Source organism: Zootoca vivipara, chromosome 14, assembly GCF_963506605.1.
Source record: "Zootoca vivipara chromosome 14, rZooViv1.1, whole genome shotgun sequence".
NCBI classification, from domain to species: Eukaryota; Metazoa; Chordata; class Lepidosauria; order Squamata; family Lacertidae; genus Zootoca; species Zootoca vivipara.
Genome location: NC_083289.1, coordinates 10,956,697 through 10,981,963, shown reverse-complemented (window position 1 = coordinate 10,981,963; position 25,267 = coordinate 10,956,697). Strand labels below are relative to the sequence as shown.

The following is a 25,267-nucleotide window of genomic DNA, read 5'->3' as shown; positions in this document are numbered from 1 at the left end:
CTCTAAAACTACAGCATCTAGCGCAGTGCATCACAATCACCAGTGGCTCCTGCCTTGTAGAGCACACTGCCCATTGAAGTTAGACGGGCTCCAATATGGTACACTTTTCACCTGATACTAATAACTCCTATTTCTTCCAGTAGCACCTTAGAGACCAACTAAGTTTGTCATAGGTATGAGCTTTCGTATGCATGCACACTTCTTCAGATACACTGAAACAGAAGTCACCAGTGTATCTGAAGAAGTGTGCATGCACACGAAAGCTCATACCTATGACAAACTTAGTTGGTCTCTAAGGTGCTACTGGAAGGATTTTTTAAATTTTGTTTTGACTACGTCAGACCAACACCTACCTGTAACTCCTATTTCTGTAAGCTTTCCCAGAAGCATTAGTTGACTCATGGGCAGTACAGTACTGGATTCCTTTTTTTGGGAAAACATTGTTATTTATTGTGTTTTTTATGAACCACTATGGTATTTGGTAACTCTTAGATAAATATTTCACATAAATAAAACACAAAATCAGCATGCATATTGGTGGCAGATCTCCAGTATTGTATTTTTTGTCCATAGTTATCAATTAACAAAAATGCAAAGGCTATTGTTAAAATAAGTCTTTTTATCAGATGGCTGGAAGAGGGACTGAATTTTTATTTTATTTTGTTTTGTTTTATTTATTTATTAAATTTGAATACTACCCTTCATTTGGTCCATAGAACTATAGACCTGGCAGCCTAATGCAAATTCAATGTTATTTGGCTGAAACCATTACCGTATTAATGAGAAAATTATGGGTTGATACACCAGCATGGCTTCATCTGGCACTGTATATTAGGAGTAACAATGAAGAATCTGACACATCTGATTATATATTTAGTCTTTAAGACAGCCTTTCTTAATTGTGGAGTACCGAAATATTATTAAACTGCAACTTACATACAGTACTGTAATCCCTGACCACTGGCCATTCTGACTAGGAATGATGGGAGTTGTAGTCCAACAATATATATAGGAACCTAAAGCTGAGAGAGACTGTTAGAAGCCGCCCAGAGTGGCTGAGGCAACTCAGTCAGATAGGTGTTGTTGTTGTTTTGAGGTGTTACAAAGAAGTTCAAGAACTGCTACCCCTCTGGAAATTGGTACATACTGTACTGTATTTACTCGAGTCCAATGCACCATTGAATTTAATGCACACCTCAGTTTTCAGAACCTTGAAACCAAAAAAAAGTATTTGCTGCCGAATGTAAATGTGCCATTAAATCTAATGTGCACCATAATTTTTGCCACGTAATTTGGCCAAAAAAGGTGAGCATTAGATTGGAGTAAATATAGTAATAGAACACTTTCCCTGAATTTGTTCTTATTTGCAATTATTCTTGTAATTTAGTAATCCTTTCTGTCTTCAAAGGGAAAGTGAGAGAAACCAAAGTGCAAATAGTACAGTAGTTGTACTTTTTCAGCCTGCCCTGGTAGCTTCTTTATGCCAGTTCCAGACAAATTGCTTTCTTTCTGAAAGTATTCAAACAACAAACTGCATTATCTTAAAAATGTTGCTAATTTATAATCTCTTATTGTGGCCCATAAGATTACTACTAAAGAGTTGCTTGCAAACCTGTATTTCTTTCTATGGCCAGAGAAGTCTAATGGGTATAGCCTAATGGGTATATTTGAGTGATATTTGCATCAGTTTCATTCCAAGTACTGTTAATTGTAATTGTTTATTATTGATAGCAGCCCCCCCCTTTCAGGCTAATATTTTGAAGGGCAGGGGGTTAAAAGGAAGTAAATTCTCTAAGAGTAGACAAATGAGTACATGTGAAACTAAAGAGTCATATGGGAACAGTTACTGAGATGCAGCCATCTTTTAAAGGGAAGACAAGTTAATAATTATTTTCAGTCTCTCTCTCTCTCTCTCTCTCTCTCTCTCTTGGAATAATGTATTCTTATTTTAAGCAACTAAGTCATTCTTCAGTTCTGCTGTAGTTTTCATATTGAGTTTTCATATAAACCTGGTCCCCTCTATTTTTTTTTACTCTGTTTCTACTCCTCCCATTTGTTTTTGTGGGCAGTAAAATTGTATTGAATTTTCTAAATTCCAGACAATCCCTCATTCTATTTTAAGAATTCTAAGCAGGATTCATTGAACGCTGAAAACAAAGAATGGATGGTGCATTTCCCCCCCAATGTTTTAGGTTTACCACGATCAGTACTTTTATTCTGTGGTTGTGATAGTTTAGTGAATGCCTTGCGACTCCAGCAATAATCTCTTGGGGCAATTGTAGCTCCAGAGAATTGACTTGTGAAACATAACAATCTTGTACTTGTAGACCCTTATATTCAGATTGTAATTGTGGACTCATTTAATAATAGATTTAAAGATAGTCTCAGTTATCCCTAGATGACAATCCTCTACATAGACAAGCACCTTTTAGGGTGTTTCAGCCACAACCAGTTATTGATTCTCTTATGCTTGCATCATTCTGTAGGGAACTCTGTACTTCCTCCATTTCAAATGTGAAATACTGTATCCCTGTTTCTACATGATCCCATAATGAAATGTGGTAAATCTAGAGCCTCTTACTTTGCTGGGAGTTTTTCCTAGAACTGACTATATCTCAAGTCCCATCTCTAATAATTGAAAGAGGCTCTCCTCTGTTTTATCAAAAGGAACTATATGAAGTAGTGTTTGGAGGCTGCTAATAAAGCACAGGGCCTTTTTGGTTGTGATCACCTGTCTGTGGAATGCTCTCCTAGTGAGGCCTGCATGACGCAGATGTTAATATCCTTTTGGTTTAAGGTTAAGGCTTTTGAGGGATGGTGAGCATCACGTTTCTTGCTGTTTCTTTCTCCCTCTCTGGTTAAGTTTTATTGTTCTATTGCTAAACTTTTAATTATGTATGTAAGTTGCCTAAAATGTTTTGCATAAAGTGAAAAATCCACTGAAATAATATTTGGGTAGACCCAGAGTTTCGTTTCTATTACCGTCTTCTCCGTTATTTCCAACAATGGAGCATGTGGGACGAGTGTTGTAGGTTCAAATGATGCTCCATTGTTGGAAATAACGGAGAAGACGGTAACAGAAACGAAACTCTGGGTCTACCCAAATATTATTTCAGTGAATTCTTCACTTTATGCAAAACATTTTTAGGCAACTTACTTACATCATACCAGTTATGTGTAGTGTCCATGCCAGCTGGCCATGCCATCAGGGGAATGAATGTGAAAAGAGTTACAAACATTTTAAGGGCCCTGAATGAAAAACAAGGTAAAGTGGAAGAAGTTTTTGTTGATTCCTACCGTAGGATCAACTTTTTTTCCAACAGTAACTGTAGGACTGCATCCTCAGACTTTGAACCCTTCATGGTTTCTCCAGTTCCCACCCTTTTGGTATGGCAACCCACAAATCCAAATTTACTTAATATAGCGACCCATTGATTTATTGTCACATGAGGGATGCGGGTGGTGCTGTGGTCTAAACCACTGAGCCTCTTGGGCTTGCTGATTGGAAGGTCAGCAGTTCGAATCCCCATGACAGGTTGAGCTCCCGTTTCTCTGTCCCAACTCCTGCCAATGTAGCAGTTCAAAAGCATGCCAGTGCAAGTAGATAAATAGATACCGCTGTGGCGGGAAGGTAAACGGTGTTTCCGTGCGCTCTGATTTCTGTCATGGTGTCCTGTTGCGCCAGAAGCGGTTTAGTCATGCTGGCTACATGACGCAGAAAGCTATTTGTGAACAAATGCCGGCTCCCTCGGCCTGAAAGCAAGATGAGCGCCACAACCCCATAGTCGCCTTTGACTAGCCATCCAGCCGTTTTTTATTGTCACATGAAATTTGAACCTTAGCTCTTGAACCAGAAGGTGGTTCCCAGGTGTTAAAATATAAGACTTGAGCTTTTGAAGTTGGGTTACAAGTGTCAGCACATCATTGTAATATGCCAACAAAACAAAATGTAAGAGGGATTTGCAATAGAAGCTGAATAACAAAGTGCTCACCACTCCCCTCTCCATGGACCCTTCCAGCATTGGTGTCGGGTAGATTGTTCTCCTCACAGGCATTGACACCAGGCACCTGAAATTAGAGGCAGTTATTGCACTCTCCAAAATGTACTTGCGAGAAACCATTAAAAAATGCTCTTGACAGTACTATTTTAATCTTTTTAGTTTCTGGTTCATGTTTTTGGAGAACTGACAGTATTTCAGTACTCTGTGTCTTGTATATGTATCAGAATGTTCAGTAGCATTTACAAAACCAGCCTTTTTATAGCAATGTGTCTGCTGTATATAACCACCACCACCACCACCAATCTCCCTCAAAGGAAATATCACCCTTGTGCTCGTTTGCATTGAATATCAAGCAGGTCAATCCAAAATGAATAGGCAAGGGACCCATTCCAGAACTAGCTAGAAATTCTGCCTTTGTGCATTGCAAATTCCTGTTAATGTGAGATATAAAATATCTCTCTTCTGCAGAAGTTGTGAATGTCAAGCTAGATGATAACAAAAATAAAAGACTGCATTCATGTATCTGGGTTGTTGTTGTTTTTTGTTACGTAACAGCCTGGGCAAGGTGGGGCAAGGTGGGGAAAAGAGGAATCAGAATCTCAAAGAGTCCTCTTCCTCTGCTATGGTCCCAGATAAAATCTCCATCCACCATAGCTCAGTTGGTTAGAGCATGGTGCTGATAATGCCAAGATTGCAGGCTTGATCCCCATATGTGACAGCTGCACATTCCTGTATTGCTGGGGGTTGGATCGCGTGGCGGGCCGGAGGACGGTCGAACGCGCGGCTGTGCGGGCCGGCGGGCGGGGGAGTGCGCGCCCGTGCGCATGCTGGCGGCGCGCTTCCAGGGTGGAAAAAGCGCCGAAAATCCTTTGTGCGCATGCGTATGGGCCTCCCCTGACCCGGAAGTGCACCAGAAATGACCTCTTCCGGGTCGGGAGAGGCCCATACGCATGCGCACAAAGGATTTTCGGCGCTTTTTTCCCGACCCGGAAGAGCGCTGCCGCGCTGCGCGCTGTAAGTGCGGGCAGCGGGTGGCGGGGGTCGTTGCGGGCCGGATTGGCAGGCTAATTGGGCCGCATCCGGCCCCCGGGCCGTAGTTCTATGACTCTGTCATCACCACCTAGTTCCTGAAATTTCCACTTGTTAGAGAAAAGAAGCTGCTATCAATGTGGAGGCTTTATATTGTCAGTTTGTCATGAAGCTTTGAATGTTTGAGATACCCCTGATGGTGGTGAACAAAATGTGATTAAATTACTCACATTACTTCAAAATGCACAATTTTAATTTAACATGAAACCCAGAGAAACTAAAATGTGTGTGGTATTTTAATTTTCAATTAAAATTTTCAATTAAAATGAAATCTAAAGACATGTATACTTAAAATATAAAGAGAAGTGGAAAGTCAAGAAATGAAATATGACATTAAAGAAAAAGAAAAAATGAATTCATGTTTTGAAGCTGCAAATCCAGAGCACATACCGGTAGTAGAGTAAAAAAAATGCTATTAGAGATGCTGCAGGAGCTTGACAGAGGCATATATCGCCAGGAAAGCAGAATTTGGGAATGTGCAAAAGACATGCACAAAGTCACAAGCCAGTTACTTGTATTTTTAGATTAGTCTAGTTACTTACATATTTGGCTTATTGGTGATAGCTAATAGTTTCAGGATAACACGACTTTTCTTTGCTGCACCATACGCTAGCACTGTTGATTTGACAGGTCTTGCAGGTACCACACACCATAGCGGGCACAGAGTGGTGTATACAAGCATCCCTCCCCCACTTATGCGGGGTTTACATTCTGGGCATAATACTCAACCAAACCATGGCTAAGTATGAGTGAATGAGCATATAAAGTGGTGCCTCGCTAGACGAATTTAATTCGTTCCACGGGTCTTTTCTTATAACGAAAAATTTGTCTAGCGAATCCCATAGGAATGCATTGAATTTTTTTGAAATTTTTTTTTGCCCATAGGAACGCATTAATTGAATTTCAATGCATTCCTATGGGAAACCGTGATTTGCTAGACAAATTTTTCATAAAACAAATTCGTCTAGCGAGGCAACCTCCGCTCGAAAAATCCTTTCGTTAAGCAGGGCGTTCGTTAAGCGAGGCACCACTGTATGTACCTCACAGCAATAATTGTCCTGGCTTCGCTCCTCCGCTGGTCTTGCTGTTGCTGCACTTCCTAGAACTAAGCCATGGTTTGGCTTAACATTATGAATGAATCAAGGCTGGTGGTTCATATTGCTGCAGACAAACCACAAGCAGTAAGCCAAGAACAAATCGTGGCTACAGCTTGTTTGCTGGAGCAAAACCATGAGTCTTGCTTCAGATGTAGCACTAAGCCAGATAATGGCTTAGCTCTAGGTAGAGAAGCAGCAAGATGGGGGGAGGAGCATAGTGGCTGCAATTTTTTACCCACATGCTCATTTATTCATGCTTAGCCATGGTTACATGTTAACTATTCTGTTACCAACAACAGTATTTTTAGTGCTTGTGTAGTTCAGTTATTTGACGTCAGAACCACATACTGCTCATGCAAGGCTTTGCTTTGGGGTTCAAGCCCATGCTGTGTCAAAATATGTAATGTGCAAGTTGCTCTGTTTGTAATAAGGCATCCCTCACATGTGCTTCCTTCCCCAGGAATATGGGGGATATGTGGGGGATGTAAACATACTGCAGGCAGATGTTGGATGAAAAAAGATAAGTGAATGAAGAAAAGGAAGGCACACAAAGTTCCAGTTTAAACCAATACAATCTAATTCAGCTGGGAAAACTGAAATTGCAATTAAATTCTGCCTTATGTGTTTGATTTCATTTTAATCTGTACTTGGTTGTTTTGCACTTTCTCATACTAGTTCGAGGAAATGAGACAGGGGTTTCCTTTGTCACCTATAGGAAGAAAAACTTCTCACTAAGCAACAATTGCTCCTAGTGCTGTGTTATAAATGTAGAGAGCATAAAAAATTTCATTGTTAAAAGAAAGTGGATAGATTTTTTCCCTTATTTTCCCTATACTTGAAAGTCAAAAGAACTGTGGTCATTCAATGAAATTGATTGCTAGTTTCATGGCAGATAAAGCACTTCACCGCAAAGCGTTATTTCTGGAATTTACTCTCTCTGCATTAAAGGCCACCAGCTGAGAGGCTTTAAAGGGAAAATAGACAAATTAATGGAAGAAGAGAGATCCATCAACAACTATTAACTGTGATAAGTATATACAACCACCATGTTAGTGGCAATATTTTGTTCTATTTGACAAAAATTGTACAGTACACCACTTCATTGTAAAAACCTATAAGCAGTTTACAAAAATATAAAAAACTAAATTTAAATTACCAATAAAAGCCAGAAGTTAAAAACAGTACTAGTCGCTGAAAGACTATTGTATTCTTACCCTTCATGTGCACTTCCTGGAAGCATCTTTTTGGCTACTGTGAGCAGCAGGACAGCAGATTTACATGGACCTTTACTACAGTCCACTAGGTGTGTTGTTAGTTTGGGGTTCCGTCAAAGTGAAATGGACAAAGCACTTCTGCAATCCAGTCGATTTAGTTTTACCATTTCAATCGCTAGTATACAATGCGTAGTAGAAGAAAACAGAACACAGTTGAAACAAACTACCTCCCTCTCCATAAATTGTACAATTATACAATTACTGATGCAGCATAAAGATTGGTGCCAGCACAGTAATAAGGGGAAGTAGCTTCTGTACTACAAGGAAAAAAGTCTTTGAAAAGTCAGGCTAGCGTTGAAGGTTGGGATTGAAGTTCTTGTTCTTAAAAAAAGAAAAAAAGACTGCTTCTGAAAATCTATACTGGTGTCATTCTGTTTTTCAGTCTGTAGTTTCATTGAAAAATTGTTGTACCGCCTTTTGAAGACGACCTTTTAAATTTAACATAACATACCAATTTAAACTACTGGACTATTTTTAAAAAATAGACGAAGGAGAAAATAGCTTGAAATATATCCTGCTATTGTTGGGCTCATTGGCCATAGGCATACTCAAAACAACTGCTTTCTGCCACTAGGTTGTTGTCTTGTTCCTTGATTTGCTATATCTATGTGGAAAAACATGGGCCTCCTGGGGCCCAAGTAGCTTTGCCAGTTCTTTGCCTTGTTACACCTCTTCACACTGTGATTGGTCACTGCCCTTTCCTGTCTATATATAAATTTCCCCTTCCTGTTAGCAGATGCTTTTGTGCAGCAACAGACATGTTGCACTTCATAAATTCTCCTTTTCACTCCTGTATGTTCCTGCTTCGATTCTGTGCCCTGCAAACCTTTCCCCCTCTCCATGTTTCTGATAGTCCTGCAACCCATGTCTGTTCTCTTCTGTCTCTCCCCCAGCACATTTACTGTCTCTTCCTGGATTGCCTGCCTAGAATTGACTTCTGTTTGCCTCTCTGGTATTAGTCTTGTTCTGCTTCAGATACTGCAGTTAGGCCACCTCACTGGAAAACAGACAGATCTGCAAGTCCCTGAATCCTCATGAGTAGGAAGTATATGACAGTTATGAGGTGGTCTGTTGCAGGATGGAGGTTCTCCCTTCCTGCTTTCTTTGGGACGTAGCTTTTTCTTCCAAAGAGAAGCACAAGAGTCCACAAATATGTATTGGCTTTTATGTTGCATTTGTGCTGGGTTACAAAAAAGGGAAGAACCTGAAGGATTCTGCTGCTGTTTCTTGTCTTCCTCAAACATCAGCACAAAGAACTTCGGAGTCATTTGCTCACTTGCAGAAAGCTTTGACTTAGATATGTTTGATTACCAAAAATGTATTTGTTGGTGCCTTTTTATTTTATACCCTCATAGTTTACAATGATAAATATAAAAGCAATTATAAGATAAAATATTGTTCAGTCATAAAAATAAAGCACCATTTAGAACATTAAAAGGCCTGAGAGAATAAAAATTTTCACCTAACACTGAATAAAAAACCAGCATAGGTGCTAGGCAAGCTTTCTGTGGACAGATGGACCAGGATTTTGTATATGATAAGCATGAACCATTGCATTCTTGCAGAATTGCAAAATGGAAAAAGAAAAACCTTCGTGCTTCAATTTGCACAGTAGTTCTGAATGCCCATCTTACTAGAAAATATTAAGGGCTCTCTTCTGAAACTGACAAATATCCAAGAAGGCAAGCATCTGAGGCTGAGAGGTAGCATCTGCCCTATGACTGATCCATTACTAGTGGACTGTGACAGAACAGGCTGCCCACTGAATGGATCACTTGTTCTGTTCTTTTTCCTCCGGCAGTTGCCTGCTGTGTCAAGTGCTGCTTAATGTTCCTAATTCTGCCGGTGAAATGAAGTGAATATAATTTTTAAAAACAGTAGGCTAAATATCCCAGCATTTGACCCTCACACTAACACACTTCTTTTGGCATTAAGTCACTCTTCACTATTGCCTTTCCCTAGGTTCCAGAAGTATTAAGCAGCACAATTCAAACATTTGAGCAATTTATATTTTTAGCTGCTTGCTGCTTAATTTGTATATCACTTAATGCTAAAATAGGCACTTAAGTGGTTTATACGTATAAATGTTGCACAAACATTAAAATATAGCGTTGAATAAAGTTGACTTTGGTAATCTAGAGAGCAAATTCTGGAGTGTCTCAAGAGTGTACTAGTGCTTGCAAATAGGCACAATGCATTTAAAAGATATAAGAACACCATCCTGGCCCCATCCGTTAGAAAAAGAGAATCTGCAGGAAGTTGGTTTTCATCCTCACTTCCATAAGGAAGACTGTTTAAGCTCCCAGTTGCCCCTGAAGGAAAACAGTCTGGCCCTGAAGGTGTGTGTGTGTGTGTGTGTGTGTGTGTGTGTGTGTTTGGTATTGCAACCAAAACTGCTTGTAAACTGCTTTGAGAATCATTTGATTGAAAGGCAGAGTATAAATTGTAAATAAATGCATCATAATGTTTGGTGTTAGACTACCACCACCCCAAATAGCACTGGTGTGTGTCCACTTCATTGATTTCAGTTTGTTGGGTGTAAGTAGGAGTCTAAACTTGGTGCTTAAATGCCAATAACATTTGTGGCACACAAATATGTATGCAGAGAAGCATCCAGAAAGAGTACCACCTGAGAGAAGGTCCTATACTGTACCTAGTTGTCAGACTTTAAAAGTTGTAACTTGTATCCTAAGGTTGATCTAAGCATTAAAGCTTAGTGTTTTAGTATAAAATACGAGTTTTTTGTTCTCATGCTGTTCTTTTGTCTGTCCTTTATATTTTTTAATGTTCTCTTTGCAACCCTCATTTCTTTCCATTCTTTCTTACCTGCTAATGAGCTGCAGGTGTTCTTGAGTCCAGATGTTTGTAGTTGTGTTCCAAACTGCCTTGTTGATTTATGTGTGTAAAAGTATGGGGGAATATAACCTTATATCCAATTTTGTATTTCTGAGTGATATTCTCGGTTTCTGGATACCTACACTTTCAGAGAAACGTGGAGTTGGAACTGTCACCAGGGATGATATAATCCAACCCCCTGCAATGCGGTAATCACAGTATCCCTGACAGATAGCCATCCATCCTTTGTTTAAAACCCTCCGATGGAGTTCACCACCTTGCAAGACTGTCAAAACAGCTATTACCATCAGAAAGTTCTTCTTAATATTATTCAGAGTCTCTTTCTTGCCATTTGAATCTGTTGGATTCAAATTTTACCCCCAGAAGCAGCAGAAAACAGGCTTGCTCCATTGATCATGTGACAGCCTTTCAGATATTTGGAGATGGGTATTGTATCACCTCTCAGTCTTCTCTTCTCCAGAATAAGTACACCCAACTCCCCAAGCTGTTCCCCATAAGGCTTGGTTTCTAAACGCCTTATCATCTTCATTGCTCTCCTCTGCACAGGTCCCAGCTTGTCAATATCCTTCTTAAACTGTGGAGCTCTGAACTGGACACAATATTCAAGGTGGGGTTTGACCAAGGTAGAATAGAGTGCTACTATTATTTCCCTTCTCTGTTGATGCAGCTTAAAATTGCATTAGCTTTTTAATTATTATTTTTCTGCTGCATCACACTGCTCACTTAGGTTAAGCTTGTGGTCTACTAAGGCCTCTTTTTACAGACTGATGTCCAGCCAGGTGCCCTTCATCCTATATTTGTGCAGATGGTTATTCCTACTCGAGTGCAGAACCTTACATTTGTCCCTATTGACATTCATTCAATCTGTTAAGGTCATTTGAATCCTGATTCTATCTACTGAAGTATTAACTGCCCCTCTCAGATTGGTGTCATCTGCAAATTTGATGAGCATCCCTTTATCCAATTTGTTTATAAAGATGTTGAACAACAAGTGAGCCCAGGACAGAACCCTTGTCTTGTTTTCCAGGATGGTGAGAAATCATTAGTGATCACTCTTTGGTTTCGGCCAGTCAACCAGGTACAAAATCACCTAACAGTAACAATGTCTAGCCCACATGTTACCAGCTTCTCCACAAGAAAATAATGGGGAACTTTATTCATTTAGAGTCAGTTTCTCAGACCAAGCAAGGGTTGTTAGTGAAGGAGTAGAGAATGAAAAAATATATATATTAGTGTGGGTGTTGAGAACAATTTGGTGAACGGTTCTCAGAGGTTCTCACATTATAATAGTAAACTATAATCCTTTCTATTCATCTAGCCCAGAGGTTTTCAACCTTTTTTTGGTCCACGGCTCCCTTGACCAGCTACATTCTTTCTGTGGCACCCCTGTGGGACTCAGGAGCCCAGTTATGCCACCCTTGCTGGAAGCCCCTAATCGCTTTTTGAACACCCTCTCTTGTGGAATGTTCCTTCAGCCTCCCCTCTTCTCCCTTCTTCTTGGGAGTCTGCTGGGCAGCCACAGCTGTTGCCCCTGATCTCTGAGCTGTCCCCCTGCCCCAAAGAAAAGTGCCTTCTCACAATGCCCCATAGGGGTCTAGGAAGTAGTACCCCCTGGCCAGCCACAGAGGCACCATTCTTCTGGGAAGCTTGTAGCCAGGGCTGCTGCAACGAAGTGCTGTGCAGCCCTTTGGGAGGCAGAGACAAGAGAGGGCATCAGGAGGGAGGAACAGAGGCTACTGTTGCCCACAGCATCCCTGATCATCATTCAAGGCACCCCAGTGTGCCATTGCACACTGGTTGAAAAACACTGATCTAGCCTAATACTTGCAGTAGCTCTCCAGCACTTAAAATTTCCAAGGATTTCTGGTAGCCAGAGACTGGCCCTCATGCATGCAGAATACAGGGCCTTTATGCACACACTCATCAGGACAGTTTGGGTATATTGATCAGCCCTTAGATATAGAATAGCCAGAAAAAAGGGCAAAGTAAACAAATTTGCCTCTGCTTTAGAGCAAGGGAGGGGAACCTTAGGTCTGCCTGTCAGTGGTGGGCTGAGCCAGAGGCCAAAAGTGGATGGGGCAATGGATGTGACTCTTTCTTTTGTAGACTAGGTTACATTCCAAACAAACACAAATAATCAGGGGTTTTGTGTGTGTGTGTAATATACATATTTATTTAACCAAATATATATACCACTTGATTATAATGAAACCTCTTAGTAATTTGCACGTACCTCCCTCTCTTTCTCCATCTTCCTTTCAGGCAAACATGGTTCAAAGACACATTCCAGCTGGGCAAAAGCACTTAAGGAGGGTGCATAGGGTTGGATAGGAGGTGTGGCCTTAGGGAGGTGCCTGGAGGGGCACTCCTGGCCCATGGGCCTGAAGTTTCCATCACTTGTTTCAAAGCCGGAAAGGAAAGCTTTTCGCTTGAACTAAACTGAAAAATGGTCTAAATAGTAGTCACCATCATCATCTTCAGAATAACACAGTAAAGCATGAAGGAACCCAAAGAACATAAAAATCTTTGACCCAAATGCTATTCAGACAACAGACAAATTTCCCCAAATTCTTAAACCACTGAACTCAAGCTGATAGTAGTAACTTGATTTATAGGAGTCACATCTCATCATGTTTCCAAATGTCTTGTTACCTCAACATACTTGGCAGGCAGGGTGTAACTCAACTCCACATTATTACAAAAAAACAGTAAAATAACAATGTTGGGATTATATGGTGAAAAATTATTTCCAATTCTAACTTTTGTTTGTTTCATAGCTTTGATGTTTTTGCTAAAGCGGCACTTGTAGTTTCAGCCTATGAAATGGAAAGCTGAGTTTCTGTGTCTTGATAGTGTAAGAGAAATATTATGAATACATTGAAAGATTACCCCATTGGAGTTTAAGTATTTAAGACCCAAAGTCAACAAAAGAAATATCTCCAACCTCAACTTTAAGGAATAGACATAGCAAAGAAAAAAAGAGAAAAAAAGCTTTGGAAGCAATGATACCAGCCAAATTGTTTTGTTAATACTAGTACTTTAGTATGAAATGATCCGTTTTAAGGCCCAAATGCATAATAATGTGCCCAGCAGCATAATCAATCATTGATGGTTTGAATAAATGTGCCATAGAAAAATCCTAACCATTCAATTTTTTAAAAGGAAGCAAAACCATATGATACTATGCATCTGTTCTTGGAAGTCATGTGCTGAGTGTCCTGTGAGGCAGAAGTGCTTTGACAATGGAAGCATTTTCTCTTGTGAACAATAAGTATATCCTTTTTGTGAGATGGACTGATGGTCTGACTTGGTAACATATATTCATGTCTGGTTTGAGTTGTGCTCGTGATGAAGTGATTTGAGGTACTATACTGGCTCAGAATTGGAGCTTGCCAATCTCTGGTTTAGCTGCAGAACTCCAGGCTTAAACTCACCAGTATGACCTTAAGTCACTATTCCTACAGCATCCCATCGGTAAATAGGCATAACACTGGCCAACTTAACAGGACTGTTTCATGATTTGCTCAAATATATGAGAAGTAATTTACAAATGTAAGTGCACTGTATATATGCCCCATGCATTGTTGCTTTGCCACAAACACAGCTTTCTGTTCACAGTGACATCTTTTTAAACTGAAACAGTGACAGTTGGAAGCAAATTATGAGTGGAAAAGCACTCAAGGAAATGCTGTTTAGCCCAGATGTGCACAGTCCATGTTCTCAATATGTCAGTTTGTTTACTTACTTAAGAAGGAGCTTCTTGAGTAAAGGAGCCCTATGCTGTAGTTTAAGGGTGAGCTACCTTCTATAACCATGAAAATCTTGATGCTGAAATTCTAGGCTATCTACAACTGTTTTCAAAGGCTTGCTGAGCGAGAGTAAAAAAAGACTATCTTTTGAAACAATTATTTTAATTTATTTCCGAACATTCATTTTGTTTTCCAGACTGTTAAAAGCTTTTGTAATTCTGTTTGATAGTACAGTACAGTACAGATACTCAGTTGCAAACTGTGGTGAGATGTTTTGGCTGTTTCATTTTCTTTTTGTTAAATGTGTGCTGCCCTGAATGAACTGGAGCCTAATAGATTATTTTGGGAAGTACTTTCACTTTTAATGTACAACTTGAAGATTTTCAGGAAGTGTAATAAATGCAGACTTCTCACTATGTAGATCATGTGGCTTAGTTTCAGTTGAAATCTGTGTAATGTTTAGCACTGCTGTCCTCTTCCGTTTTGGAGTGAAAGAAATGAGGGCAACAGCTCTTTAAAACTGAGGTAAATGGAGGGTGGGGAACATATATTTCTTGGTTTAGAGAAGGCATGTCCAACTCCCAAGAGACTGTAATCTACTCCCACTATAGAAAATATGGCATTGATCTACCCATTGGATTTGTTGAGCTTTTTGGGGGGAGCCAAAGTTGATCAGCTTTTTTATTATTTTGGGTAGATCACTGTGGATCACATGATCGACCAGGGGCCTGGTTTAGAGGTATTATGGTTCCCTCTAGATGTTAGCTTTCAGGTTAGTTGAGTGTGGTCCCAAGGTTTGGGCTTAAAAGGACTTCTGTTTCGAACTTTTGCACAGTACCATTTATAATTATTTTGATACTTCGCTTTGTTCTGCTTTGTCAAAATGTCTTTGCTGCGTTTTTGGTATGTGTGACAAGCCTTTCACAGTGGAGCTCCCTCAGATCTTTTGAAGCCTTCCCCATGCCACATTAAAAAAATAAGGGTAGCGAGTTTTTTGTTTTGCTTTTTATACTGTAAACAAAAAAAAATCAAGGATCCATATGTAGTACAGATGTAGAGAAGCACCCTGAAAGCCTTGACCATCCCTTCTTTAACTGGAGATGCCAGGAATTGAAATTAGGACCTTATGGTTTATCACTGAACAAGGTCCTCGCTGTATTGTTGATTTCCATTTTTGCCCTTGCTTAATTTTAAAGTTTTGGTGGTTTTTAAAAATATATCAAATAGCTTTGGAGAGGAAGGCACTGAATTGTCATCTTTATGTTTGAGCTACTGTGCATACTTGACAGGATTATTGTTCTTAAATGGAGTATAATGCATTGGATAGCATTTATTGACCTAATAAGATTTCTTGAAACAATTGGCTCGTCTACATTTTCCCGTTTGTATTGAAAGCACAGGAGTTGGACAAAAACACATGCTTTTCTTGTAGCTAGCCTCTTTGCTAAAATGCAGATGTTGAGATCTGTGTGAATTTTAAAGCTGGTGTTCCTGGATTATTTCATAACTGACTTTACACATTTTGTGGGAAGATGAGTCACTGTAGCTCAATCATTATTTGGACCTGATATTGCTAATGAAAGCTACAAAGCGTTTTCAGGGAAACTGTAGCTGGAAACCTTTTGTTTTATTTTTTGTTTTTATTTACCCTGTTTCTCATATTTTAAGACATACCCATAAAATAAGCCATAGCAGGATTTTTAAGCATTCAAGGAATATAAGCCATACCCCGAAAATAAGACATAGTGATAGGCGCAGCAGCAATGCCGGCCGCAGCAAGAGGAGGAGGAAAAAAATAAGACATCCCTTGAAAATAAGCCATAGTGTGTTTTTTTGAGGAAAAAATAAATATAAGACATGTCTTATAATATGAGAAACACGGTAGGTTTACTGATAAAGGTTATTCATATATGGAAATACATAAAATAAACGATCAGCAGCTTCATTTATAGGGTTGTCATTTGATATTTGGGAAACAGATGCAACAAATATCTGAATCTGGAGAAACTATAGCTACCGGTAATATTAACTTAAAGGAGCAGCAGTAACAACTCAGCAAGAAAGGAAGACGCAAAGACAGTGGGAATAATGAACAGTTTCCTGAACCTTCCCCCGCCCCTCTTCCCCCAAAGTGCTACTGAGATGTTTGGTCCAGTTCAGAAGCTTGTTATGGTCCATTGCATCAAAGAGTTTATTGATTCTATTAAAAGTAAGATACTTTAGCCTCATCCTCAAATTTGAGCCATGCTCTATTAAGTACAGCACCATGCATATACTGTACACAGATGTGTATCGTCACAAGTACCTATATCCTTGAAGGGGTACCCTGTTTCTCATATTTTAAGACATACACATAAAATAAGCCATAGCAGGATTTTTAAGCATTCAAGGAATATAAGCCATACCCCGAAAATAAGACATAGTGATAGGTGCAGCAGCAATGCCGGCCGCAGCAGGAGAAGGAAGAAAAAAATAAGACATCCCTTGAAAATAAGCCATAGTGTGTTTTTTTGAGGAAAAAATAAATATAAGACATGTCTTATAATATGAGAAACACGGTACTTCTGTTGGGCTGAATGACTGGGTACTACTACTCCTGTTAGGGACGTGGGTGGCACTGTGGTCTAAACCACTGAGCCTCTTGGCCTTGCCGATCAGCAGGTCTGCGGTTCAAATCCCCGTGACGGGGTGAGCTCCCATTGCTCAGTCCCGGCTCCTGCCAACCTAGCAGTTCAAAAGCATGCCAAAAAAATGCAAGTAGATAAATAGGTTCTGCTCCGGCGGGAAGGTAAACAGCGTTCCCATGCGCTGCTCTGGTTTCACCAGAAGCAGCTCAGTCATGCTGGCCACATGACCCGTAAAAACTTTCTACGGACAAACGTCGGCTCCCTCGGCCTGTAAAGCGAGATGAGCGCCGTAACCCCAGAGTAATCTGCGACTGGACTTTACTGTCAGGGGTCCTTTACCTTTACCTTTTACTACTCCTGTTAGCCTGCTTTTAGGGTGCTGCAAGATTCTACAGTATTTTGGTCCTTGCCTGGTTTTGCTAAAGGGCTGATTAGTTTCTGACTGTGTTCTGGTTTATCAGCAATTTCAGCAAGCACCTAGTTCTATATTGCTCATCTACAAGCATGGATTACCCTTATACTTGTAGATTGACACAGCAGTGGCAGCTGCACTGCTGAGATGTATAGGAGAGAATGGGCTTTGACTGTATTGTGTTGTGCTAGCTGCACTGCTGAGATGTATAGGAGAGAATGGGCTTTGACTGTATTGTGTTGTGCTGGCAGGAGAGATTCAGGCAGCCTTCTGAAGATAGCCTGAGCATTAGCCTCTTATGCATTTCTCTGTTTAGAGTTGAATGGAACATGCCTATGAACATTTATTTTACTTTCTTTAGGTTTAAGGTTTAATATCTGTTGTAATATGAATATCTGGTGATAGTTTTCTGCCTTGGTCCATGAAAGTAGATACAAAACATGGAACTGGTCAACTGTTCCCTAGGCTAAAATCCCAATTCTTTCTTACCTTGGGCTCCTCTGTTTAAATTTTCTGGAAAAGTGTGTATCATGACACGTTTTCTTAAGAGTGAATTGTCGGCTCATATTATGGTAAGAATGTATGATACCACTAGCAGCATTCTGCCCAAGCAGATTATACTGTTAAATATTGGGGATTACAACAAAACAAATTTAGGTTTTTATTTTATTTTCATGACAAAGGTGCATTTTGAGGGGGTGTGTGATATGTGGAATCTTGAAGGGTTTCTGGGAGGCGTTCCAGGTGGGGAGTGCAGCAGGAGAGAACATAGGCAGCAGATCTATCTTCAGTTGTCTGATAGTGGGAAATTTATAGAAGTGAAATCACAGCAGGGATATAATAGGGTATGAGGTCAGAGATGAGCAAGGCTACACTTAGAGGAAGAGCTTTTAAGAAATGGACAAGGTGTTTATGCTGAACATACATCAGGACTCAAACAATGGGCCCCTCTAGCCTAACTATGGTTACTTCCAGAGGAAGGGAAAGGAGAATGTTAGCTGCTTTGAGACTCCTTCGGGTAGTGATAAAGCGGGATATCAAATCCAAACTCTTTCTTTTCTTTTCTTTCTTTCTTTCTTTCTTTCTTTCTTTCTTTCTTTCTTTCTTTCTTTCTTTCTTTCTTTCTTTCTTTCTTTCTTTCCTTCCTTCCTTCCTTCTTTCCCAAATGGTTGTGAGAAACCATGATCCCATCAGTGGTTCAGTTGAGATCCTGCTTTATGTGTTCCTACATCATGATTGGGGCTTGGAACCAGTAGGTAGCAGATCTGGGGTGGTGTTGTGGTCTAAACCACTGAGCCTCTTGGGCTTGCCGATCAGAAGGTCAGCAGTTTGAATCTGCACGATGGAGTGAGATCCTGTTGCTCTGTCCCAGCTTCTGCTAACGTAGATGCTCAAAAGCATACCAGTGCAAGTAGATAAATAGGTACCGCTACTGCGGGAAGGTAAATGGTGTTTCCGTGTGCTCTGGCACTCGTCACATTCCTCTGTGCACTAGTAGCGATTTAGTCATGCTGGCCACGCGACCCAGAAAGCTGTCTGTGGACAAATACCAGCTTCCTCGGCCTGAAAAGTGAGATGAGCGCTGCACCCCATAGTTGCCTTTGACTGGACTTAACCATCCAGAGATCTGCATATAGTTTTTATATAGCTATGTCCACTTGATGACTAAGTTTTCCCAGTGTAATAACATCATGTGGTGGTATGGGAAGTACTGCAGACAGGCTGGCACCATAACGACCTTGCTAAAGCTTCCTATCCTCAGGAGTTCGTGATGTGTTAACAAGTGAGAGGGGTCAAACTTTTTTCGTTGATTAAAATTTGTTGTTGTTGTTTAGTCGTTTAGTCGTGTCCGACTCTTCGTGACCCCATGGACCATAGCACGCCAGGCACTCCTGTCTTACACTGCCTCCCGCAGTTTGGTCAAACTCATGTTCGTAGCTTCGAGAACACTGTCCAACCATCTTGTCCTCTGTCTTCCCCTTCTCCTAGTGCCCTCAATCTTTCCCAACATCAGGGTCTTTTCCAAGGATTCTTCTCTTCTCATGAGGTGGCCAAAGTATTGATTAAAATATGCCATGTCATTACTGCTCATTCTTCACCTGTGTAATATTTTCCATAGCACTGCATCAAAACCACCTGGATTGAAATAATCCCCATTTTTTAATGCTCTAAAGGCACTGCATGTAGTTGTTAGTATGCCCTCATTAGTGTTTTGTTTTGCTGAAGGACCACACTGAGAAGGGATTTAAGTTTGGCTGACCAAAGTTCCCATTTCCCCAGCTGGGCTGCTGGTTAAATTTTGTTTCCATAGCCTTCATCCCTGTTCTGGTTGCCAAATTGTGGGGGTGGGAAAGCAGATTAGCTTCGGTGCTTCCAGTGGGTGATACAGGGCAGCCAATGGAGTGCCCTTCAAATGTTGTGGATTGCATTTTCTGTTGTTCCCAGCCAGGGTAGCCAGTTGTCAGAAATAAGGATGAATTGGGCAATGTGCAGGGATGCGAGTAGCAGCAAAGATGGAAAATAGGAACATGGCTTAGGCCAAGAGGAAGCAGCATAAGTGAACAGACCAAGTAACCTTTTGCTCAGGAAGGGTATTATAGGCTGTCCTTGAGGTCAACAAGGGTCAATAAGTTGCTTTGGAGGCACAGCCACACAAAGTAGCAATCCCTTGCTATATTTAGGCTGCCATCACAGCATAGCAGTGGAACCCACGGCGGAAGCCTTTGTGTAGCTGGCAATCAATCCACATATATAACTGTTTATTGCATCAGTGAAAATCAAGAATCCAAACTCTTCTGAAGCTAAACAAACTGCCTTGAAAGAGAGGTCTTGCACTATTTTATGTAATAGAAGGAAGAGTACAAACTCCAGTGCTCACAGGTACAGTATTTTTTATTGTAGCTCTATAGTGGTACCTCGGGTTAAGAACTTAATTCATTCTGGAGGTCTGTTCTTAACTTGAAACTGTTCTTAACCTGAGGTACCACTTTAGCTAATGGGGCCTCCCGCTGCTGCTGCAAGGCTGCTGTGCGATTTCTGTTCTCATCCTGAAGCAAAGTTCTTAACCCAAGGTACTATTTCTGGGTTAGTGGAACCTGTAACCTGAAGCGTCTGTAACCTGAAGTGTCTGTAACCCGAGGTACCACTTGTACATGTTTTGGTGTGGAATGCTCCTTCTTCAGAAGCTATGATCAAAGACCGCAGACAACACTAGTACAGTAGTTCTTTAAAATGTGATGTACCAGCTTGAAAAAGTGGCAAAGCAAAAGACTATTTCTGATCATATCTGTACTGAACCTCTGCAATGTATCACAAAGCTAATCCTGCTACTATTTGTAAAAGACATGCCAGAAACAGGTATACTAAAAGTATGCTTTTTCTTGCACCTTGTTATAATTCGCCTAGCAGGATTTCCTGTAGCATTCTCAATCACTTCTTGTCCTGTGAATGGAAATAATGAATAAACTGCAACCCTTCTATTGGACTACTACCATACTCTGAAAATGTTTGCCTTCCATTATGTGCTAAGAGCTGGTGACTGGCCTGCTTCACAAAGGGAAAGCTGCAGGAGATAATTTCTTTAGCTTGTGACAGCTCAAATGTTCTTTTTAAAAATGTTCATTTACATCTTAATCATTTCATTTTGGGGATATTAGAGAGTGCCATTATAATGTATGCAGTCTTTCCCCTCAGATGCATTGTGAAGGTTAAATGTAAAGCTTCCTGGCAGTCAGCTGGCAAGCGTGGGTATCTATATAATAGCTTCATGGGAATTGGCTTTCAGGAAATGTTTCCATTTGTTATTACATGTGAAGTATAATAGCAACGTTCCAGATCTCCTGCATGTATCCTGAATACCTGCAGAGGGTAAGACCTTCTTACTAAGTTTATTCTTTGGCGTGCTGTTTTTCTGGAGATGTGTATATTTAGCAAACAAGACAGTAATTTGTTTCTGAAACTTCAGCTTTGTGCATGAGGATGAATCACATATACATAAATAAGTAGTCCACAGTGAGATGTAAGGAAATAAAATTTCTTTAAGAGAATGGATGTAAATCAGAATACAGCTGGTTTACTTTTGTCACCAGTAGAGCATTTGAATATTCTGTATTGCTGCAATGTTCTTTTAAAATGGTTTGGCCCATTTAAAATTGAACTGGGCATTTGCCTGAAAACTTAGTCTTTGCACAGTGCAGAACGTTGATCGACAACAAACAAGTACTCTTGGATGTAGCAGATTACCATCTTGGTCCCAGTTTTGTTTAAAATTTATCTGAAGACATTGGGAGGGGTCATTAGAAGATTTGGGGTGAGGTGTCATCAGTATGCTGATGATGCCCAGCTCTACTTCTCTGTAACACCTAAATCAGGAAAAGCTGTGCAAACCCTGGACTTGTTCTTGGACTTGGTGGTGGGCTGAATGAGGGCCAGTTTACTCTGAATCCTGGCAAGACTGAGACATGGTAGGTGGTTCCCAAGTTCTGATAATTGCAGGTATATGATCTGGGAATGTGCCTGGATTCATCTTTGTCACTAAGCTCAAGTGACTGCAAGTTTTCAAAAAACATACAAACAAACTTTCTGTTTGAAAATATCCTATCAATAAACTATTTTTGCTTTCATTTTGTAGTGCTGATGCCATGATCATTATTCAACCATTCTGAAGATGGATTACTGTTACTGATGGGAAGAAGTCCAATATGAGTGGAAATGATGTTGGAGGAAGAAGACGCTTTGAGGACAGCGAACACACACTACACATATACCCTGGGAACATTGCTGAAGGGACCATCTATTGTCCAGTTATTGCACGAAAAACTTCCACAGCTGCTGAGGTGATAGACTCTCTCATTAACAAACTTCAGCTGGACAAAACAAAATGCTACGTTTTGGCAGAGGTGAAGGAGTTTGGTGGGGAAGAATGGATCCTCAACCCCACAGACTGCCCTGTCCAGCGCATGATGTTGTGGCCCCGAATGGCCCTAGAGAACCGCTTGAGTGGAGAGGACTATCGCTTTCTTCTAAGGGAAAAGAACCTAGATGGGTCAATACATTATGCCAGTCTCCAGTCCTGGTTGCAGGTGACAGAAGAGCGGCGCAGGATGATGGAACGTGGCTTCCTTCCTCAACCGCAATACAAAGACTACGATGATTTATGTGCTTTGCCAGACTTGAATGAGAGAACTCTCCTAGACAACCTTAGAAATCGTTTTAAACAGGAGAAAATTTACACATACGTTGGGAGCATACTAATAGTAATAAATCCATTCAAATTTCTCCCTATTTACAACCCTAAGTATGTAAAAATGTATGATAATCATCAGCTTGGAAAGCTGGAGCCCCACATTTATGCAGTAGCTGATGTAGCATACCATGCTATGCTTCAGCGTCGGAAGAACCAGTGTATAGTCATTTCTGGAGAAAGTGGGTCTGGGAAAACACAGAGCACAAATTTCTTGATTCATCACCTCACTGCTCTTAGCCAAAAAGGATTTGCTAGTGGAGTGGAACAAATAATTCTTGGAGCTGGACCAGTACTTGAGGTAAGATGAAAGTCTTGCTGCAGCTTATAATACAGCTTCCCACCCCATCATTCATAGTGTGTTATAAAGTATTTATGTCTTATGATTACTCTTCTGTCCTGGAGCCTGGAGCCATTCACCCCCAACTGATAGCGATATGCAAGGCTCTTCTGCTTTTGTAACTTTTCTGTGAAGACATGTGGAAAACATTACCTTGGAATTTTAAATCCATATGGATTTTTTACACCAAAGAACTATGGACAGGATCTGGCAGTCATGCTTTATCCTACTCACAAATCTTTTCTGGAAAACCCTTATGGACTATGTTGTATTATAATGTCTTCCATGTATAGTCGTCATATGTGTCCATCATGTGTATTTGTCACTGAGAATCATGGCATTCCGAAACATAGTGTTGGAATTGGCCGAGTTTGTGGTATGTGTCTTGAAAAATGAGACTTCTGAACTTAAATTTGTTAGAAAAAACTTCTGGTTTTTTCCTCCCAATACCGTAGATAATTAAATAAACTTAATTCTAAAAGGTCAGAAGTGAACCACTGATATTACTGCAAATGTGTTGGCAGTTCCTATTGTTAGTGTTTTAACAAAGCGAAAACTTAATTTTAGGAGGCGAGTGTGAGAGGTGGGCAATAATGCCACCGCACGCTTGCTCCTGGATCAGTTCAGAGTTGCTCCTTCTACTGCTTCTCTCCTCTTTGTAAAGAGGAATGAAAGGTTTTGTTTGTTTAAGAGATTTCTTACCCATCAGGCCATCAGGCAACTTATAAACATATAATCATACAGTATTAAAAGCCAATAAAACAAACCAAAGAGTGTGCATCAGACAACAAAGGTGGCCTCATAACAACCACACAAGTCTTAATTTTGAAAGGCTCAGGTACAGAGGTGCATCTGAAAACTATATAATAAAGATGTTTAACACACCTCTACGGGGAGGGAGTTCCACATTTTTGAGAGCTGCCACAGAGAGTTTTTAAAGTATAAATGTTTTAAATGAATATATTGCATGTTATGAATGCTGCAATCTGATTTGCGAACTCTAGTAAAAAAAACAAAACCAGGACACAAATCTAGAAAGTAGCAAATCTTGCTTACTTTGCTTCCAGACTTTGGGAAGGAGACAGGGTGGTGGTTCTAGGTCTAGGACCTTGCCAGAGCTTCATGCCTCCTTCCCAAAGCACGGTGCCTTGTTTACCTGGCTTAAGCCAGCACCACAAGGGCTGGTGGAGGACACCAGCAGTGTTCGAAATTAGCCAGGCACATTTTGCATCTGACTTGCAACCAAAGGAAGATGCTTGGGTGCCAGGATGGTGCCTGACATCTCCATCTGGTGGTGCATTGACTGTTTTCACACACCAATACCAGATCCTGTAGAATTCTAGCAGTTATATTTTATCTGCACAATCAGAATGAATTTCAGGAATCAAAATGTTTTTTTCCCTGTGCAGCCTGAGCAGATGCAGTGAACAACGTTATAGTTAATTCCCCATCCCACTGCCTTGCTCACATTTGTGAAGAATATTCCTACGTTATGAATGGTCGATGTCACCATTAAGAAAAAGAGGTAGGAATAGGCCAATATATATGTGGACTGTCCTTGGATAAAGTGATTTTTCTTCTTTAAGTTCTCAAAGTTCTTAACCTAACTCAATGTTATCATCTGAACTAGCCAGGTCTTTAACTGATAATCACATTCAGTGTTCAAAACTTCCATTGTTCTAGGCACATTTTGCAACAGGGAATTTCATTAGGGTGAGCAGTTTCTGAAATCTGGGTGCAGTATTTCAGATTTAAACTGCAGAGTGGAAGGAAAGGGGGACCTTTTTCTGCCTACCCACTTCCAGCTACTCTCTGAAAACTGGAGAAGAGACCCTTTTAAGAATATTAGGGGGATGGGCAGGGGAAGGACTAGACCATGTGAAAAATGAACATAATATTTTAGCTGCAGTTCATTCATTTTCAGCTTTGTATTCTTGTTATTAAAAACTGCACCTAAACATTCCGTTGTTGTTCGCATAACCTAGGTTTAAGGTGCCATTTAGCTCCTAGCTTTCATATCTCAGTTCCTAACACTCATAACAGTCAGTTCATAAATTGAAAAATAAGACTTTAGAGCCATCTTGCCCAACTAGACATTCTGTTTTGGCCACTGTAACCTTGGCTTAAGGATCCATTTAGCTCCTAGCTTTTACATACCTGAGTTTCTAATAGTGGCAAATAGTTGCACAGGATGGCATATAGAACGTAAAAAACGCTCTGAGCTTTCCCTACATAGGGAATATATTTTAGTTTATTACTACTGGAAGTCAGTTAAGGTGCATTACACTGCAACAGTGATATTAACCAGGAAATTGCCAAGAGCTGCTTTGGATCTTGGAAATGTTTGGAAGTCTGAAGGTGTGATAGCTCAAAAAATGTATTTTTAAGCAAAATTCCTCTGACATCTGCTCTTCGTTATTTCCCTCCCTTATACTCAATCATAACTGAGAGTGAACGTCTCCTTTCTTCACTTCCACTCTCCCCTTCCCCCATTCATGTCAGCAATTTTCCTACCCAGCCCCAGTCACACTTGCCAAGTATTTTGTTGCTTTTACCCCTCCTCTGTTTCTAGCCTGCTGT

At 40.4% G+C, this 25,267-nt stretch overlaps 1 protein-coding gene across 8 annotated transcripts in view; it reads left to right on the top strand.

The window, feature by feature from the left end:
- MYO9A (myosin IXA) overlaps nucleotides 1-25,267 on the top strand; it is a 137,868-nt gene that overhangs the window by 17,176 nt on the left and 95,425 nt on the right. For 6 of the 8 annotated variants that reach the window (XM_035132342.2, XM_035132343.2, XM_035132345.2 and 3 more), the window contains exon 2: nucleotides 21,736-22,648. In XM_035132342.2, coding sequence (XP_034988233.1) covers nucleotides 21,806-22,648 — 843 coding nt within the window. In that variant the 5' untranslated portion in view covers nucleotides 21,736-21,805. Of the gene's footprint in view, nucleotides 1-17,302; nucleotides 19,986-20,040; nucleotides 20,973-21,735; nucleotides 22,649-25,267 lie in introns of those variants that run through there. The other 2 variants (XM_035132338.2, XM_035132339.2) reach the window with 2 other exon arrangements.